The following is a 21,518-nucleotide window of genomic DNA, read 5'->3' on the forward strand; positions in this document are numbered from 1 at the left end:
TTCAAGCGTGAGCCTGAGCAGAAACACAGTAGCTCAGTTGTGTCAAACAAAATTTATGTCACGGGCCACATTGTAATCACGGTTTCCCTCAGAGGGCCATTGACTGTGAAATCATATAAATGTTTAGTCACCTCATAATATTATTACCTACACACAACAAATTGGTGGATACTTAGTTTTGAAATCATAAGTCAAAGTAATACTTTGTTCAACTATAGTTCAGAAAAGGCTTGCAATATCTCAATGATGCTATTTCTTACATATGAGAATTTGAGCAAGAATCATGAAAGTTGGCAGATTATTTGCTTTCGCGGGCAACATAAAATTATTTAGCGGGCCAGATTTGAGTTTGACACCTGTGCAGTAGCTGACCGCACATGTGATCTTGCCACCAATCTGTATGACCAGTTGATGGAAAAGGGAAAAGATTTCATTGCATTCTTGCTGTGGATGAGAGCAGCGACGTATCTGATACTGCTCAGCTGTCAGTCTTCATCCGTGGAGTGGACTCAAATCTGTGTGTTACGGATGAGCTATTGGGATTAAAATCAATGGTTGGCATAACCACAGGAGAGAAAATCTTTGAGGAGGTTTCCAAATGTGTAACTGAAATGAAGCTGCCGTGGGATAAACTCGTGAGATTAACGACAGATGGTGCGCCAGCGATGTACGGTAAAAGGAGTGGACTGGTGGGCAGGGTTCGGGAGAAGATGCAGGAAGAGAGCTGTGAAGGTTAGCTAACTGTTTATCACTGCATCATACATCAGGAATCACTGTGTGGCAAAGCCCTAAAGATGGAACATGTTATGACCACAGTAACACAAGTAGGTAACTTCATAAGAGCCAAAGGTCTGAATCATCTGCAGTTTAAGTCTTTCCTGGAGGAGTGTGGTTCGGAATACGCAGACATGCAGTCTCACACAGAGGCGAGATGGTTAAGCCGTGGAAAAGTACTAAACAGATGTTTCGAGCTGCGTAAGGAAATATGTCAGTTTCTGGAAAGCAAAGGGAATAACACAGCAGAGCTCCGGGAGCAAAGGTTTCTGTGTGAGCTGGCCTTTCTGTGTGACATCTCGAGCCATCTCGATGCACTGAACCTGTATCTTCAGGGTCGGGGGCACATCATCACAGACTTGTATGCTGCAGTGAAAACACAGGCACAGTTTAGTTTTAAACTGTGCCTGTGGAAGAATCAGATGCTGCAAGGAAACCTTGGCCATTTTCCCTGCTGCGAAACCATAAAAACGCAGATCTCTATCGCCGTGTTGAAAAACAGTCGTCGCTGAGTTTAGCCGGCGATTTGCCGACTTTGATGTCCAGAAATGTAGGTTTGAACTGCTCAGTAATCCCTTCGCAGTTGATGTGGAAAACCAGCCAACCAACCTCCAAATGGAGCTAATTGTACTCTAGTGTAATGACACGCTGAAGTCAAAGTATGATGCTGTGGGTGCCGCACAATTTCCACAGTTCATCCCTGAAACAATGCCTCAGCTACGCACCCAAGCTGCTCAGATGCTCTCCATGTTCGGCAGCACTTATCTATGTGAGCAACTTTTCTCCTCGATGAAGATGATCAAACCATCTCACAGGAGACGTCTGACTGATGAGCACCTTTGCTCGATACTGAGGATTTCCTCAGCTCAGAGCCTGAGCCCAGAAATTGATGAACTAGCATCCATGAAGAGATGCCAGGTATCTGGCTTGGGCACATTATTATTATTATTAATCAGTTTATTTGAAAGGGGACAGTGCAATTTCATAAAACACATGAAGTACACATTTTTAAAAAGATCATCAGATCATTAGATCACTGTGTAGCAAACTAAGCAATAATTATTGTTTTCTTTATTCACTTTTCCTTGCTACTACAAGGCATGGGCTTGAATTGTTGATTGATTTATTTTTATTTTATTTTTTAAATTATTAGCCTGTGGAAAAAGTGTATTTTGATATTTAAATCAGGAGGCTGCAAATACAAAAGTGGCATACGATTGTTATTTAAATTTTGATAAATGAATGTCGTTTATGTATTTTTTTATTTGAAATTCTATTTTGCATGTCTGCACTATTAAGTACGTTTGTATGGTAATAAGCGTTGCTTGTTCCATATTCCAATGTTAAAGCAAAACGTGTTTGGGTCCATATTAAAAGGTTCAGTTGTTCGATGTTGGCCCGCGACTTTGTTCAAGTTTAAAATTTTGGCCCACTGTGTATTTGAGTTGGACACTCGTGGCTTAAAGTGTAAATCACAAAGTCAGTTTACCGAGACTTTCATTTCATCATTATCATTTTCCGATAGTGAGCAACAAGAATCAATAATATTTGCAATACATAAGGACTAAAGTACAACCCCAATTCCAATGAAGTTGGGACGTTGTGTTAAACATAAATAAAAACAGAATACAATGATTTGCAAATCATGTTCAACCTATATTTAATTGAATACACTACAAAGACATGATATTTAATGTTCAAACCGATAAACTTGATTGTTTTAGCAAATAATCATTAACTTTGAATTTTGTGGCTGCAACACATTCTAAAAAAGCTGGGACAGGGTCATGTTTACCACTGTGTTACATCACCTTTTCTTTTAACAACATTCAATAAATGTTTGGGAACTGAGGACACTAATTGTTGAAGCTTTGGAGGTGGAATTCTTTCCCATTCTTGCTTGATGTACAGCTTAAGCTGTTCAACAGTCCGGGGTCTCCGTTGTCGTATTTTATGCTTCGTAATGTGCCACACATTTTTAATGTGAGACAGGTCGGGACTGCAGGCAGGCCAGTCTAGTACCCGCACTCTTTTACTACGAAGCCACGCTGTTGCGGTTTGGTATTGTCTTGCTGAAATAAGCAGGGGCGTCCATGAGAAAGACGTTGCTTGGATGGCAGCATATGTTTCTCCAAAACCTGTATGTACCTTTCAGCATTAATGGTGCCTTCACAGATGTGTAATTTACTCATGCGATTGGCACTAACACAGCCCCATACCATCACAGATGCTGGCTTTGACCTCTGCGTCCATAACAGTCTGGCTGGTTCTTTTCCTCTATGGCCCGGAGGATACGACGTCCACAATTTCCAAAAACAATTTGAAATGTGGACTCGATGGACCACAGAACACTCTTCCATTTTGCATCAGTCCATCTTACATGAGCTTGGGCCCAGAGAAGCCTGCGGCGTTTCTGGGTGTTGTTGATAAATGGCTTTTGCTTTGCATAGTAGAGTTACAAGTTGCACTTACGGATGTAGCGCCGAACTGTACTGACATTACTGACATTGGTTTTCTGAAGTGTTCCTGTGCCCATGTGGTGATATGCTTTACGCATTGATGTCGGTTTTTGATGCAGTGCCGTCTGAGGGATCGAAGGTCACGGGCATTCAATGTTTGTTTTCGGCCTTGCCGCTTACATGCAGTGATTTCTCCAGATTTTCTGAACCGTTTGATGATATTATGGACCGTAGATGATGAAACCCCTAAATTCCTTGCAATTGTACATTGAAGAACATTGTCCTTAAACTGTTCGACTATTTTCTCACTGCACTTGTTCACAAAGAGGTGAACCTCACCCCATATTTGCTTGTGAACGACTAAGCAATTTAGTAGAGCTCCTTTGATACCCAATCATGGCACCCACCTGTTCCCAATTAGCCTGTTCACCTGTGGGATGTTCCAAACAGGTGTTTGATGAGCATTCCTCAACTTTCTCAGTCTTTTTAGCCAGCTGTCCCAGCTTTATTGGAACGTGTTGTAGCCATAAAATTTAAGTGAATGATTATTTGCTAAAAACAATAAAGTTTATCAGTTTGAACATTTAATATCTTGTCTTTGTAGTGTATTCAATTAAATATAGGTTGAACATGGTTTGCAAATAATTTGCATAACAAATGCATGGTCTTTTAGGTCTAATATTTTGCCATTTATAAAGCTGGGCAACTATTCATATTTTATTTCCCGTGACAATTTTGGCCTCCAAAAATCTAAGTGGAAAAATATATATAATCAAGACATAATCCATCCATTTACTGAGCCGCTTATCCTCAGAAGGGTCACGGGAGTACTGCAGCCTATCCCAGCTATCTTCGGGCAGGAAGCGGGGTACACCCTGAGCTGGTCGCCAGCCAATCGCAGGGCACATATAAACAAACAACCAGTCGCACTCACATTCACACCTACGGGCAATTTAGAGTCTTCAATTAACATACCATGCATGTTTTTGGGAAGTCGGAGGAAACCGGAGTGCCAGGAGAAAACCCACACAGGCACGGGGAGAACATGCAAACTCCACACAGGTGGGGCCAGGATTTGAACCCCGGTCCTCAGAACTGTGAAGCAGATGTGCCTTATGTAATTATTTTATCAATAATTTCTAACACAAAAAGGTAATGTTAATCATGGTTTGCCAACCAAGCCACATCAAGTTAATTGCATATTAACCTGCTCTTTCATAATACATGTACTTTTACTGCACTACTACATCATGCTCACAATACTAGTGCAGTACTCTTTAGGGGGCTCACAACAGTTTTGTACGCTTACATAACTATTAGTTTCAAGTAAACTACATTTGACCCCACAGTAGCCGCATTAAATAATGTATGTGAAAGAAACCTGAAATGAAAATTAAATGCGGGATTTCACCCATGACATACCTTTGATTAACAACCCCAGTGGCGTCGCTAGGTCTATTTTAAGCCCCCCCCCCCCACAAAAAAAAAAAGAGATTTGGTAGTATGTGTTTATGGTGAAGGTTTATTGTCCTAGACCCCCTAAAACCCATCTTCAGCACCCCTAAACAAATATTGGTCACCACAAAATGAAAAATGTCCTTCCTGTCCAATGCAGTCAGACTTTCTTCTCTCGCACCACAATTACTACAATGGTGATAACAATAACTACACTGATAAACAAGCCTATGACAGAAAGTAGTCTGTGAAGTCTTTTGCGTCGTCGTTGTGCTTCCTTTTTCTTCAATAAAGCATCAAATCCTGGTGTGAACTGATCTTCTAGCCAGAAGTCCAGCTCTTTGGGTGTCTTCTCTTTATCCTAGTCAGAAACATACAACAAAGGTCTGACTATAGAATGTGCATATTCCAAGAGTATAATGGCGATTAATTAAATTTGTCACAAAAGGTATCCATCTATCTACAGATTTGTATTCTGGACTGTCCCCATTCAATTTTATATTAAAAAGAGATGACAATAAAATTAAATAGCAAAACCAATTCTGCTTATGTACATCATACATGCACTCTACAAGGTCCCAAAACTGACATTAAAAAACAAATAATTTGATTTAAATGTAAATTGCAATGACCCACAAACGTTTCAAATATAAAGCAGCTAACTATATGTGGGAGTTCAGATCCATCCATCCATTTTCCTCTGCTTATCAGTTCACTGGGGCAGCAGCCCAAGCAGAAAAGCCAATCCTTCCCTGTCCCCAGACACTCTGGCCATCTCTTCCAGGGGAATTCCCAGGCCAGATGGGTAACATACTATAGTCTGAATGTGTGTGTGTGTGCATGTCACGTGCTCATGCCTGGGCCCTGCTTCCAGTACGATGTGCCCGAAACATCATAGCAAGATGCGTGAGCCATCTTATCTGGCTCCTCTTGATGCCGAAGGAGCAGTGGCTCTGCTCTCAGCCCCTCCCTCTGCTCCTCTACAATCTGACGTTTAAATTCCCGATGCACCCTCCTCACCAGAAGACTCAAACTTACCTTACCATGGAGGAAGATTAGTCTGATCTCCAGTAGTTGGAACACATCCTCAAGTCTCCTTTCATAAAAAGGGGGACCACCTTCTTGGTCTGCCAATCGCTTTCCCTGATGACCACACAGTATTGCAGAGGCGTATCAACCATGACAGCCCCATAACATCTGCAGCCTTAAAATACTCCAGGTGGATCTCCTCCACCCCAGAGGCCCTGCCACTGACAATCTCTTTAGACCACCTCAGCAATCTCAATTCCAGATAATCGATACAAAAGCAAACCTCAGAGTCCCCAGACGCTGCTTTCTTTTTGGAAGGCATATCGATAAAATTGACAACTATTCTGCCCACCTACCCACTATGAGTTGAAGTTAGCAGCGCCCCATCCCCACTAAACACAGTGTTGATGGTGAACCGGTTCCGCCTCCTGAGGCGCCAGATGGTGGACAACAATTTCCTTGAAACCGTCTGAAAGTAATTCTTTATGTTCTCACAGAACTCCTCCCATGCCTGAACTTTTTGCCTTAGAGACCACCAAAGCTGCATTGACCTGTATACCCACACACTGTCCCCGGAGTCCCACAGGCCAAAAGGGCCCAATAGGGCTCCTTCTTCATCTTGATAGCATCCTTCACTGCGCGGCCCAGTACCCTCTCCAAGGGCTTTAAAAAGGGTGGGTACTCTGAGATACTGTGTGGTGCATAGGCATAAACGTATAAGCATAAAGGATCGCCAGAGAGGAGGGCGAACACCAAGCCGACAAAGTGATGAACAAAAAAGTAGAAATTCTGAGTGAACTCACCATCAGCAGCCGGCCTTTCTGATTGCATCTCCGTGTTTACTCTGGCGGAGGTTTGGCAATGATACTGGCAGCTACTTCACTACAGACCTCACCGCTTTGTGCCACATTGGGTGCCGTCCGTGGTGTAAGGTTGTTGGGGCCCCACTCCTGCTCCAGCGTGCTCTCGGATCTCAGGTTTTCAGCAGAGGCGTAAGCCCTGTGCCACCAGGCATCTCTCCATGTTGCACAGCTAAAGCATCACTGGCTAAGTCATCAGAGCAGAAACATTCGGACAAATAACAGGCTGTGCTAAGCCGAGAAGCACAGAGAATCTGGAGTGGATTTCAGCCAACTTCGGCCCCTACAAAGATGACCAATCCCAGCATTAAAATTTAACTTTTTAATGCTCTGTCTCTTACAAAGAAAAAAGCCTGTTTCATAGTGGATTTAATTTTCTAAAAGGAAATTGACCTCATATGTTTAACAGAAACTTGTCACAAACCAGGGTGAGGCCTGCCCGACTGGATACACCTACCTTAGAAGGCCAGTTCTATGGCACGGGAGGAGGCTTGGCAGTCATCTACCATGCAGACCTCCAGCTAACTCCTCTTCCTCTGCCTGACCTTTGAATGTGTCTCATCCAAATGTGGGTAAAAAATGCTTATGAATCCACCACAAACTGCTTACATTCCCACTACTGTCTTCAGGGCAATGCTCGCCCATATCACAGCAAGCTATCTTACTCCACACACCACCACATGGTGCCGCCGTTCCACCTACCCCCTCCACTGGCCCAGGACTAAACTCGCCACCAAGGGGGACAGGGCTTTCCAAGCAGTGGCACCATGTCTCTGGAATGCTCTCCCTAGTCCCAGAGGGCTTCGCAAAGTGTAAAAACAATTAAATTAAATAAAAATACAGCTAAAAACTCCCATTTAAAAATGCTTATTTGCTTTTTTTAATCTCCATTCTTAACTTTGGTGTTCCGATTGTGTTTGCCTTTACCCTATACAGTTGCTTGTTGTACCTTCTGAACGCTTTTAATTGTGTTTTTAAACTCTTTGTAGCACTTTGAGGTTGTTTGGGAATGTAAAGTGCATTATAAATATAATTTATTATTATTGTTATTGGTATTATTAAACAATACTCAGGACCCGTACACCACCTAAAGGCGGAGGAACGTTACCCTCTCGGCTCTCAGGGGCAATAACTATGCCACACCGGCTCGGCGCCTCTCAGCGGGGGCAGAGTAAAAGAGAGTCCAAGACCTTTCAAGAGAACTGGTTCTGGAGTCCAAGCTGTGTGTCAAGGCAAGTCTTACTCTATCAGTCCCAACTCACACTGACCCCGAGCCCCTTCGTCCCTCCCACAGGTAGTGAGCTCAGGCGAAAGGGGAGCCAAGTTGCCTCTTCATGCTGCACCCTTATGAGGCCAAGCCACTAAGTGCTCACAATTGCGAGCATCTCCAGGTCTGGCTCTAGAGGGGAGCAGTGGTAAACTGCATCCAGGAAAGGGATGAAGGGTAAAACTTGGTCCATTTTTGTCATCATCACAGGGGATTCTGAGCTGTGCTTTGTCTGGTCCTTCACCAAGAATTTTCTTTCCCTGGATGATGCAACCAGGGTCATAAAGCCCCTGACAACTGAACTCCTTTGATTATTGGTGTTACAAACAGATTATTGGTATACAAACCCTAACAATGAGCCAAGAAATTTTCAAAAAATTTCAATATTCACAATCAAACAAGTAGCATAGTCTTTATTGGTGTTATCATTCTTTTTTTTTTTTTAAATCTTTGCACAAAGTAATGTCAAAATCGCCCTTTTGTGTTATTGTCACACACATTGCACCTACTCTTATTCTGAATTACCTGTAAAAGATCTGTTACTTTTCCATGGCTTGTTTGCGTGGTATACTCCTCAATAGTCCAGGAAGGTGTCTTCTGAACAATCTTCACTGTATCTGTCAAACTATATAGAGGGTTTGTTTTAATGATGGACTGCAGGCTACCAGGGGTGACATGCTTCTCAAGGTATCTGTCCACAAACACCACAGTGTCTTCTGGAGAGGCAGGTGAACTGCTTTTTATCTTCGCTCTCTGCTCCAAGACACTCTATGGACAGGGAAAACACATGATTAATCAGTTTGACACATTTGTTTGAAAACTGCAATTAAATAAAGAAATGTTAATATATTTTTTTTCTTTCGGCTCGTCCCGTTAGGGTTCGCCACAGTGTCATCCTTTTCCATCTACGCCTATCTTCTGCATCCTCCTCTCTAACACCAACTGCCCTCATATCTTCCCTCACTACATCTAGCAGCCTTCTCTTTGGTCGTCCTATAGCTCTTATGCCTGGCACCTCCATCCTAATCATCCTTCTACCAATATACTCGCTATCGCTCCTCTGGACGTGTCCAAACCATCAAAGTCTGCTCTCTCTAACTTTGCCTCCAAAACATCAAATGTTGGCTGTCCATCTGACGAACGAATTTCTAATCTTATCCAACCTAGTCACTCCTAAACAGAACCTCATCTTAATTTCTGCCACCTCCAGCTCTGCTTCTTTTTGTATTTTCAATCCCACTGTCTGTAAGCCATACATAATGGCTGACTTCACCACTGTTATATAAACTTTCCCCTTCAGCAGACTTTTCTATCACATGACAATCCCTGATCCCTGATGCAGTCCCACCTCCACCGTAACAGCTACAGCATACCTCACCGTGGTTCTGCTGCCCTCATACATGACCTTTACTATTCTAACATACTTTTCTGCCACTCCAGACTTCCTCATGCAGTAACACAGTTCCTCTCTGGCTTTCGCTAGATCTACAGTGGGTACGGAAAGTATTCAGACCCCCTTAAAAATGTCACTCTTTTTATATTGCAGCCATTTGCTAAAATCTTTTAAGTTCATTTTTTTTCTCATTAATGTACACACAGCACCCCATATTGACAGAAAAAAATTGAATAGTTGACATTTTTGCAGATTTATTAAAAAGGAAAAACTGAACTATCACACAGCCATAAGTATTCAGACCCTTTGCTCAGTATTTAGTAGAAACCCCCTTTTGAGCAAATACAGCCATGAGTCTTTTTGGGAATGATGCAACAAGTTTTTCATACCTGGATTTAGGGATCCTCTGCCATTCCTCCTTGCAGATCCTATCCAGTTCTGTCAGGTTGGATGGTGAACGTTGGTGGACAGCCATTTTCAGGTCTCTCCAGAGATGCTCAATTGGGTTTAAGTCGGGGCTCTGGCTGGGCCATTCAAGAACAGTCACGGAGTTGTTCTGAAGCCACTCCTTTGTTAGTTTAGCTGTGTGCTTAGGGTCATTTTCTTGTTGGAAGGTGAACCTTCGGCCCAGTCTGAGGTCCCGAGTACTCTGGAGAAAGTTTTTGTCCAGGATATCCCTGTACTTGGCCGCATTCATCTTTCCTCCGATTGCAACCAGTTGTTCTGTCCATGCAGCTGAAAAACACCCCCACAGCATGATGCTGCCGCTGCCATGCTTCACTGTTGGGACTGTATTGGACAGGTGATGAGCAGTGCCTGGTTTTCTCCACACATACCGCTTAGAATTAAGGCCAAAAGGTTCTATCTTGGTCTCATCAAACCAGATAATCTTATTTCTTACCATCTTGGGGTCCTTCTGTTGTTTTTTACCCCACTCCATGTGGGCTTTCATGTGGATTAAGGATTATGGAGGCCACTGTGCTCTTAGGAACCTTAAGTGCAGCAGAAGTTTTTTTGTAACCTCGGCCAGATCTGTGCCTTGCCACAATTCTGTCCCTGAGATCTTCAGGCAGTTCCTTTGACCTCCTGATTCTCATTTGCTCTGACATGCACTGTAAACTGTGTTAAGATGATCTCTAAGGTCTTATATAGACAGGTGTGTGTGCTTACCTAATCAAGTCTCCTCAGTATAATCAAACACAGCTGGACTCCAATGAAGATGGAGAACCATCTCAAGGATGATCAGAAGAAATAGACAGCACCCGTGTTAAAGACATGAGTGTCACAGCAATTGATCTGAATACTTCTGGCTGTGTGATATTCCTGTTTTTCTTTTTTAATAAATCTGCAAAAAAATTCAACAATTCCGTTTTTTTTTTCTGTCAATATGGGGTGCTGTGGGTACATTAATGAGGGAATAAAATTCAATGATTTTTAGCAAATCGCCGCAATATAACAAAATAAAGTAAAAATTTCAGGGGATCTGAATACTTTCCGTGCCCACTGTACAAAGACACAATGCAGCTCCTTCTCACCTCTGTAGTTCTCCATCAACACCCTCAAGGCAAGTAATGCATCTGTGGTGCTCTTCATCGGCATGAAACCATACTTACAAATATTTCTTTACTGAGTCTAGCATCCACTACACTTTGCTATACATCTCTTTCAGATTACATCGTCTGCACAAGATGTAATCTACTTGTGTACCACTATCTCTGCTTTTGTAAGTAAGCCTATGTTCCTGCCTCTTCTGGAAGAAAGTATTCGCTCCAGTCATTTCCATCCTTTTGGCAAAGTCCATCACGATCTGTCCCTCTAAGTTCCTTTCCTGGATACCAAACATATACTTTTTAATGTCTGCAGTGATATGGACTCAGCATTGGTCTCTCGTGGTGAAGAAGGAGCTCAGCCAAAAGGCGACGCTCTGATTTTACCGGTCAGTCTATTTCTCCTCCACCAGCTTCGCTAACAGCGATAACTAGCAGGGAGCCATTTGTGATTCTCACCGAAAGCTATGTCAACGCTAACCTATCTGTCATGGAGAATCCCAGTTCCTGCACTGAGCAGCTGCTGAAGAGGAAGAAAACAGATCCGTCTACCTCGACAGAAGATCTACTCGGTTCACCAGAGAGACAGGCCAGTGTCCTCCACTCAATCAAAAATAAATTGTCAATTACACTCGACTTGCTTCGGTGTAATTGAGAGATCACAGAGAGATCACAGAGCTCCCACACGGCTTAGAATTTACAAAGCAACAGGTCCAGGAGCAAAGATTAGATAATGCTGCGGTCCGATCAAACATGATGTCAACGACAGCAGCATTGAAAACTCTCAGATTGGAATATAATTTCATGAAAGACATCACGCTGGACATCCAATCACGAAGCATGCGCGACAATCTCATTTTCATGGGCATTCAAGAAAACGCACCAGAAGACCCCGAGGCGCAGATTAAAAAGTTAATGATATCCACGCTCAAGATACAGCAAGATACAGTAGACAAGATTACCTTTCACAGTGTTCATCGATGAGAAAGGCCCTCGCCCAGGAAACCGACCACGTACCATCATTGGAAAGTTTGAACACTTCCAACAAAAAAGTTTTGTGAAAACAAAAGGTCGTGAAGTCAAAGGGACATCGTTTGGAATGAACGACCAGTTCCCCAAGGAAACCAACGAGAGACGTAAGATATTGTACCCGTTGATGAAGAACAACCGTGAGAAAGGCAAACCAGCGCGGTTGGTTGTCGACAAGCTGTTCGTCGACGGTCAACTGTTTCGTGATGCCAACGTCACCCCCTGCCTCTTCGCGATAAGTACTTTTCCTGATTTCCTGTCATTATTAATTGTCAAAAGCTTTCTGTATTTTGTTTCTTTCTTTTCATTTTGCTAAGAAAACAAAAGAACGGAACCACGCATCCCACCAGCATGAATCATCACTCCTTTTCACTCCTGTTTCCCTGCTCTCATTGTTCTTACACACGCCAAACACACGATCCTCACAACACTCTCCCTGTGCACTGCAGACAACTACACACCATATTATCCTCTGAGCACTGTTGTTGTTTTTTTTCTGTGTTTTATGTTTCTGTTTATTTGATACTCTTTTATGTACCCTGGCTTTGCTGTACTTAAATATATCATCCTTATCACCCTTTAAATAACATCGATCAACATGATACCATAAAATTTGCTGCAAATTGTCACACAAAAAACAACAACAAAGAATACATAGTACCTATCTATTCAAAATGACCATACATGCACCCATTACACTTTATGTCACACTTAACTTTTGTGTCATGGAATGTCAATGGCATTCGATCACAGTCAAAGAGAATTAAGATTATGGATTATATCAAACATATTGTGAGGGTCTGCTGGGAACGTCTGGCAGAATCCACTGTCAGAATAAGTTTCAACTACCACCTCCGACAGAACTTTGCTCATGTTCCAGGAGAGCCGGGGGACATCAAGTCCAAAGGGCCATGTTCCGCGCCTCCATGGCTGAAGCAGCCGACCAGCTGTGGCCGTAAATCGTCGGTGTCTGTTGTGGCGGCAATCCCCGAACCCGTTGATGGACACCAACGGTGAGGGATGCCGTCAAGCTGAGGAAGGAGTCCGATCGGGCTTCTTTGGCCTGTGGGACTCCTGAGGCAGCCGATGGGTACCGGCTGGCTAAGCGGAATCTAGCTTTGGTGGTCGCTGAAGCAAAAGGGAGGAGTTTGGTATGGGAGGAGTTTGGTGAGGCCATGGAGGAAGACTTCCGGACGGCTTCGAGTTAATTCTGGTCCACCATCCGGAGTCTCAGGAGAGGAAAGCAGTGCACTACCAACACTGTATATAGTGGGGATGGGGCGCTGCTGACCTTGACTCGGGACGTTGTGAGTCGGTGGGGAGAATACTTTGAAGACCTCCTCAATTCCACCGACACGCCTTCTCATGAGGAAGCAGAGTCTGGGTTCTCTAAGGCGGGCTCTCCTATCTCTGGGGTTGAGGTCACCGAGGTGATTAAAAAGCTCCAAGGCCCCGGGGGTGAATGAGATTCGCCCGGAGTTCCTAAAGGCTTTGAATGTTGTGGGGCTGTCCTGGTTGACAAGCCTCTGCAACATCGGGTGGACAACGGGGACAGTGCCTCTGGAATGGAAGACTGGGGTGGTGGTCCCCCTTTTTAAGAAGGGGGACCGGAGGGTGTGTTCCAACTACAGGGGGATCACACTCCTCAGACTCCCTGGTAAGGTCTATTCAGGGGTGCTGGAGAGGAGGATCCGTCGGGAACTCGAATCTCAGATTCAGGAGGATCAGTGTGGTTTTCGTCCTGGCCGCGGAACAGTGGACCAGCTCTACACCCTTGGCAGGGTCCTCGAGGGTGCATTGGAGTTCACCCAACCAGTCTACATGTGTTTTGTGGACTTGGAGAAGGAGTTTGACCGTGTCCCTCGGGGGGACCTGTGGGACCGGAGTCAGAGTTTGGTCCGCATATCCAGCAGTAAGTTGGACTCAGTTTCCGGTGAGGGTTGGACTCCGCCAAGGCTGCCCTTTGTCACCGATTCTGTTCATAACTTTTATGGTCAGAATTTCAATTCAATTTCGAGGCGTAGAGGGGGTCCTGGTTTGGTGACCTCAGTATTGCATCTCTGCTTTTTGCTGACGATGTGGTTCTGTTGGCTTCATCAAGCCGTGAGCTCCAACTCTCACTGGAGCAGTTCACAGCCGAGTGTGAAGCGGCTGGGATGAGAATTAGCACCTCCAAATCTGAGACCATGGTCCTTAGTTGGAAAAGCGTGGCGTGCCCTCTCCAGGTCGGGGATGAGATGCTGCCCCAAGTGGAGGAGTTCAAGTATCTTGGGGTCTTATTCACGAGTGAGGGAAGAATAGAACGGGAGATCGACAGGCGGATCGGTGCAGCGTCTGCAGTGATGCGGACTTTGTATCGGTCCATTGTGGTAAAGAAGGAGCAAAGCCGAAAAGCGAAGCTATCAATAAACCGCCAGTAGGTATATAGTTCCGGTATGTGCATCGGTTTGGCTAAGGACCCCCGAAAATGGCACCTACGAAGAGACACGCTTACAAAGCGCAGTTTAAACTGTAAGCTATCAGTAACAAGGAGGAACATGGGAATCGAGCAGCCGCGAGAGAATTCAAGCTCAACGAGGGAAGGAGCTGGAAGAGTTGGTGATCGGGATGTGGTGGGTCCGAGAGGATTTTGCACGCTCTTGTCTTAGTTCTGGCAGCGTGCAAGTCCTCAAGGGTGGGTAGTGGGGTACTGACAATCCTTTCAGCAGTTTTGATTGTCCGTTGCAGTCGGAGTTTGTCCTTTTTGGGAGCAGCACCAAACCAGACTGTGATGGAAGAACACAGGACTGATTCGATGACCGCTGTGTAGAACTGCCTCAGCAGCTCCTGTGGCAGGCTGTGCTTTCTCAGAAGCCGCAGGAAGTACATCCTCTGCTGGGCCTTTTCGAAAACTTCAGGTCCTGAGAGATTGTAATTCCCAGGAACTTGAAGGCGTGAGGGGCAGCTGTGGCGAAGGATGCCTCCTGAAGTCCACGATCATCTCTACAGTCTTGAGCGTGTTCAGCTCTAGGTTGTGTCGGCTGCACCACAGCTCCAGCCGCTCCACTTCCTGTCGATATGCAGACTCGTCACCGTCCTTGATGAGGCCGAGGACAGTGGTGTCATCTGCAAACTTCAGGAGTTTGACAGCCGGGTGCGCTCAGCTGCAGTCGTTCGTGTAGAGAGAGAAGAGCAGCGGAGAGAGAACACAACCTTGGGGCGCCCCAGTGCTGATGCTGCGTGTGGATGAGGTGGCCTCCTCCAGCCTCACCTGCTGTGTCCTGCCCGTCAGGAAGCTGTAAATCCACTGCCAGATGGCAGGCAAGACGCTGAGCTGGAGAAGCTTGAAGGAAAAGAGTTCAGAGATGATGGTGTTGAACGCTGAGCTGAAGTCCACGAACAGGATCCTCACGTAGGTTCCTGCACTGTCATGGTGTTCTATGATGAAGTGCAGTCCCATGTTGACTGCATCATCCACAGACCTGTTTGCTCGGTAGGCAAACTGCAGGGGGTCCTGTGACGCTCTTGAGGTGGTCCAGCACAAGCCGTTCAAAGGACTTCATGACCACAGATGTCAAGGCGACAGGCTTGCAGTCATTTAGACCCGAGATTGCAGGTTTCTTGGGGACTGGAATGATGGTGGAGCATTTGAAACAGGATGGTACGTCGCACAGTTCCAGAGATCTAGTGAATATCTGTGTGAAGACTGGAGCGAGCTGGTCCGCGCAGACTTTGAGGCAGGATGGGGACACAAGGTCAGGGCCTGCCACTTTGTTAATCTTTTGTTGTTTGAAGATGCGTCTCACATCCTGTTCACGGATGGTTAACGCATAAGCCGGTGGAGCGGCTGCATGGGTGTGGGGTGTAAAAGTGTCCTTTTCAAATCTGCAGTAGAAGATGTTCAAGTCGTTGGCTCTTGTGCTATTGTTCTCAGCTTGGGGGGATCGTCGCTTGTAATTTGTCATCGATTGGAATGCATGTCAGACTGATTGAGAGTCGTTAGCGCTAAACTGTTTTTCCAACTTTTCTGGATAGTTCCTCTTTGCAATGTTAATTTCTTTAGTCAGCTGGTTTCTAGCGCGATTATACAGGGCCCTGTCCCCGCTTTGATATGCATCCTCCTTGGCTTGGCGAAGCTGCTTAAGTTTGGGAGTGAACCACGGCTTGTTGTATATTCAATTGAAATTTTAAATTTCAATTTTCCAGCTGAATTTTCAAAGACACTCCAGTCTGTGCAGTCTAAACAGCTTTGAAGTTCCATCTTTGCTTCATTGGTCCACTTTTTCACTGTTTTCACTGTAGGCTTCGCGCATTTAAGTTCTTTCTCTGTATGTCAGTATTAAGTGAATTAAGCAGTGATCAGACGAGCCCAGTGCTGCACGAGGTTGGGCACGGTAAGTGTTATTTAGCGTCGATGTGCTGCTTGTATTTAGGGAGTTCGTGGTTGAGTTTAGCTTTGTTAAAGTCTGTTTGTTAAGTTTGTTAAAAATTTATGTTACATACTACTTAGATGCATCACACACTATTGTCATACAAACAAAGGTGTAGCTGATTCGAACATTTCATACTTTACGCACAGGGGTTATTAACTTGAGTTCTTCGCACACAGAGACAATCAGGGGCTTGTTACATCTGAAGCTGTAGTTTAACCACCTAAAAACAGATAATCACTAACCGCCACCACTGACGAGTAATGATGCTGTTAATACAGGATAGGATTTTGGGGCCGCACGTGCTCAATGCGTATCAGGGATCAATATTAGGATAATTACACAAATAAGTGAACTCACCAAGAAGCCACCCATCAGGCACAGTGCCAGCTTGTAGTCTCTTCCCAACCATACTGTATGAGTCGTGTGTTGAACCAGGCCACATCGCCACAATGTTAGTTATTTGCATTTGCGCATCACATATGATCTGTACATTGATCGAATGAAATTGTTTTCTGTTGACATATACAAATTCATCATGTGATGCCGCTTTTATAACAATGTGTGTGCAGTCGATAGCTCCGATTACATTAGGAAAACCGGACTTCGCTGCAAATTGCGCTTTAGTGTGGGCCTGTTCAACTGCATTGTAAGGGAATTGGATATACCTGGCGGACAAGTGGATAATTCCGTCCCACACGGCTGGCATGGCTCGGCTCAGTGTCGACTGGCACAGTCCTGATCGATCTGCCAGCTCCCTCTGGAATGCCCCGGTCGCTAGGAACCCCATCGTGGTCAGCAGCTGTGTCGGCACAGGCAGCGCATTGCTTCTTGCGGTGTCGCGCTCCAAACCCGGCCACAGCTCTGCGCACAGTTCCAGGAGGACTGCCCTCGGGTACCTAAATCGGTTGATGAGCCAGTTGTCATCATTTGATAATAAATCCTCTCTGTCTTTGAACTGACGTTCTCTCCTTATTACACCGTTTGCAACGTATTCCAGGAGAGCTAAAGCAGCCATTTTTGTTATTGGTATTTTCTGCATCACTTTGCGCATGCTTTTATATCCACTCGTGTAATTGCAGGCATGCGGGTGTGTTAATTGCTCATCACTGCTGTGAATGTGTGTCTGTTGTGCAGATTTATTTATTATAACAGTTTACCATCATCACCTCTAAGTATCGCCAAAGCACCAAAAGCTGTAGAAACATCCATACGCCAGCCATGCAGTTGGCGTGAGGCACAGCACATTTCCACGGTCATTTCACTCTTGATACATCTGATCTTTGCCGTGAAAAAAAACGGACACCACATTTTTGTGGGTACGCACCTTTTGTACATGAGGCCCCTGGTCTTTTCTTTTTGATGTACTTCAGAAATTTGGCTTCGGTGACTCATATTCACTGGATCGCAGCGTTATACAACTCACCCAAAACAACTGTCACTACAAATGGGTCTCACATCACAAAGTTTCACTTAACAAAGAGGAACTAGACAAGGGTGTCCTCTCTCGTCCCTGCTATTCTCACTATTTATCAAACCAATGGCAACAGCAATACGGCAAAACACTAATATTAAAGGTATCTGTACTCTAATGTCAGAATACAAAATCATTCTTTACGCAGATGATGTCCTTCTTTATTTACAAGAACCCAAGGCATCACTTCAAACAGTGTTTAACCTCATTAAAACATTTTTGCAATTATCAGACTATGCTATCAATTGGTCAAAATCAACAATACTCCCTATAACGACTAAGTGATGGAATCCTCCGCACCAAAATCCAAACATTCCTATTATAACCAGGAATATGAAGTATCTAGGCATTAATAGCTCAGAAAAACCTACAGAGTTAAATAATTTAAATTACATCCATCTACTGTAAAAAAAAAATTGTGATGATTTAAAACGTTGGAACAGCATACCTATCTCACTTTTAGGGCGTATCGCTACAGTAAAAATGAAAACGTTTCCACAAATTAACTATTTATTTTCAATGATCCCATTCAAACCCACATTAGGATGGTTCCAAATGCTAAAGTCTGCCATTTTAAATTTTTACTCTAAAAATAAGAGAAATAGAATCAGGCGAGCGACTCTTTAGAAAGGTGAAGCAGAAGGGGGACTTGGCGCACCCAACATCAAACACTATTACTTAGCTAGCCAAATACAGTACCTCATTAAATGGTTACATCCAAATGTTGAACAACAATCTTGGCTGGAACTAGAACAGATAGACTGCAATAGCACCAAACTTTCAGACCTCCCATTTCTCAGCACAAGTCTCAAACGCCACAGTTGTTTTAAGAATCCGATTATTGCTGCCACTTTATCAGCTTGGTGGAAAAGTCTAGAAACCACGCAATCTCAGTTAGCACCATATCATTCCTCCCCAATCTGGAACAATACAGATGTTTAGATTAACAAAATACCCCTTTACTGCAACACATGGGAACAAAGTGGAATTGACCGCCTACATCACTTATTCAAAAATAATGTATTCATGTCACGTGAAAGCTCACTCCAAGAATTTCAAATTAGAGGTAACTTCCTTCAATACTATCAAGTTAGAACAACAATCCAAGAAGGATTCCCAACGCACACAAATACTTTAGAACTTCCCATTTTTGTTAAGAAAATAATAGAACTACTTCCACAAAACAAAAACCTCCTTTCAAAAGTATACAAATTAATCTCAAGTAGTAATTTAATACACTTATCAGTTGCAAAATGGGAAAAAGACCTCTCAGTCTCTACTGACATTGATTACTGGGCACAAATCTGTTGAAACACATTCTTGATGACATTAAAAAACAGTCATTTACAGCTAATCCAGTTCAAAGTACTCCACGGATCACAAGTTACACACTATAGTATGCATAAAATGGGCTATTCAAAATCTAACATAGGCACTCATTGTACTGATAACGCTCCAGACACTTATTTGCATGCTCTTTGGCATTGTACACCCGTACGGCCCTCTGGTCACTAGTTACACAGACACCGCCCTCATTTTTTAACTGTAGGATTCTGATTTCTCCTAATCTTTGTCTGATGGATGATTTAAAAGGTATAGATCTTCAAAATAAACATGCTCAACCAATACTTTTAATTCTAGCTATCACTAAAAAAAAAAAAAAAAAAAACAATACTATTAAACTGGAAAAATAAACAGGCCATCAACATTAACCAATGGCAAAATCTTGTCATAGAGAAGATAACCCTAGAGAACATCTCTGCCAAACGTAATAAGCAAATGGATAACTTGAAGAAAGGTTGGTCACCTTTCATTAAAACAGTGAGAAGCTTGATTCTATTTGCCTGGGAAAGAATGTCATACAGAAATGTAATTTGTAATGCAAATGCAATGTAATGCGACCAAATAATTTCTTGTCATTTTAGACCCCTATGCACAGTATAGGGTCACTTGCATGCATTTTAAACCCTATCCTTCTGGATTTGCAAGGTTGGCCCCTGGGGATGCTGGGCCGCCCCCCTTGTGGGTGAAGGGGGCTGAACCCTTCCTCGATGTGCCAGCTCAGCAACTCCATACACCAGTTGACTAACATGCATGTGATATGGTGTTCATTCACTAATAAGTTCGATAGACAGAGTATAGGCTTTAATTACTTACATACGTAATTACTATTACTGAGATCACTAACAACAACACAGGTTATACTGCCCTTTTCTGTCCTCTCTTATCGTGTTCTCTTGGTTAGTTATGTCCTCATCGCCCCCCCAATCTACAAATGACTGTTGATATGTTACTTGTGTTCAAATATCTAGACTGTCTCACTATTGTTCTGCTGTGGTTCTCACCCCGAGTCCCCTTGTCCACTCTATCCCTCTGTCTTTCCCCTAAAACCCTTTTCTGTCCGGCTGCATTTTCAATAAACATCAGAATAATTGAAAAAATAAAAATAAGCAGAGGGGTTATTTCAAACTCCCCCGTTGTACAGCAAAACCTTTCCAGCAAAAGGCATACAGATCCACCATTCTGCAAGGCCATGCAGCTGAACAGGACAGGTTTAAAATAATAATAATAATCATAATAAGCAAAATGATTGTCAGTTGTTTTGAGTTCCTTATGATCATCTTAACACTGATGTAGAATGGCACCAGAATAATTGTAATGGGACAATATGTACATTGTGTGGTCATTTAAGTATGCGATACTGAGAGCTAAAATGACAACCCTGCATAATCTTCGTCTGCCGTAATCAAATGTTAAGCAAAAAATAAATAAATAAGCAAAACAAAAAAAACTGTGTGAAAGGAGAAACACATGCATGCACACAACAGAACGTAAAACCTTATTTTTGATGAAAAATCCAGATTCTGTCGATACACAACTGCACCAACCTGAACCATCCAGTTAGTGACTGGCAGCATCTTTACATCCAGCTTCAGGAACTTCTTTAGGTGATTGTTGTTTGGTAGAACAGGGGTGACCATTGTGGCTCTGTCGCTTCATTCACACTGTCAGCTTTACCCTCCAACAACAGCTTGGTGGATTTCATCAGGTGTGCTCTGTAATAATAAATGAGGAGCAGTATTTATGAGCCTGTATCACTTGCAACTGTGTGTAACCCAATCAGATCACTGTGAGAGACAATGTGGAGTAAGCAAGCAAAGTGACATAGTTATATCATTACATACATTTTTCCTTTTTTTAATCAAACGTGTTATCAAATAACGTATGTTTTCATGTTGAGAAAATAAAGCATGCATTCATTCATTCATTTTCCATACCGCTTAGCCTCACTAGCGTCGCGGGCGTGCTGGAGCCTATCCCAGCTATCTTTGGGGGAGAGGTGAGGTACACCCTGAACTGGTCGCCAGCCAATTCCAGGGCAGATATAAACAAACACCCATTCCCACTCACATTCACACCTACGGGCAATTTAGAGTCTTCAATGAACCTACCAAGCATGTTTTGAGGATGTGGGAGGAAACCGGAGTCCCCGGAGAAAACCCATGCAAGCACAGGGAGCACATCCAAACTGCACAGAGGCGAGGCCGGATTTGAAAACGGATCCTCAGAATTGTGAGGCAGATGTGCTAACCAGTCGAGAAGCCGTGCCGCCGCCAAAATAAAAGTAAACTTCATGAAAATCAGTTGAGAAATAAGAAGGTTCTGATGTATTTTTTTATTCTGTGCCTTTAATTGGAACATTGGCTCCACAAACGTGTCAGCCACGTAACTTAACTGCTGCAGTACACTGGCATATCTAGGTTTCGAGACAAGGCTGGTTCTAGGCATACATAGTTGAGGGGGCAGGCAGAAATGTTAAGG

The 21,518-nt window shown here is 43.7% G+C and overlaps 1 protein-coding gene across 1 annotated transcript; it reads right to left on the reverse strand.

The window, feature by feature from the left end:
- Window positions 1-4,848: 4,848 nt before the first annotated feature.
- LOC133414090 (uncharacterized) lies at window positions 4,849-20,677 on the reverse strand. The gene is made up of 5 exons (XM_061699225.1): window positions 20,571-20,677; window positions 16,891-17,121; window positions 16,361-16,445; window positions 8,370-8,612; window positions 4,849-5,049 (listed from the first exon to the last, which is right to left on the reverse strand). Exons 1-5 carry the CDS (start codon window positions 20,675-20,677, stop codon window positions 4,849-4,851), a joined length of 867 nt encoding a protein of 288 aa, XP_061555209.1.
- Between the last annotated feature and the right edge of the window lie 841 nt (window positions 20,678-21,518).

The sequence above is a fragment of the Phycodurus eques genome, chromosome 15 (assembly GCF_024500275.1).
Source record: "Phycodurus eques isolate BA_2022a chromosome 15, UOR_Pequ_1.1, whole genome shotgun sequence".
In the NCBI taxonomy this organism is placed as follows: Eukaryota; Metazoa; Chordata; class Actinopteri; order Syngnathiformes; family Syngnathidae; genus Phycodurus; species Phycodurus eques.

Excerpts from the sequence above, each read along its gene's own strand:
- LOC133414090 (XM_061699225.1), bottom strand. The coding sequence starts at position 20,677 with ATGGTCACCCCTGTTCTACCAAACAACAATCACCTAAAGAAGTTCCTG. Across the intron at positions 16,446-16,890 it reads ATTATCCACTTGTCCGCCAG|GTGGTTAAACTACAGCTTCA; the intron begins GTATATCCAATT and ends ATCTGTTTTTAG. Across the intron at positions 8,613-16,360 it reads TAATAACCCCTGTGCGTAAA|AGTGTCTTGGAGCAGAGAGC; the intron begins GTATGAAATGTT and ends CCCTGTCCATAG.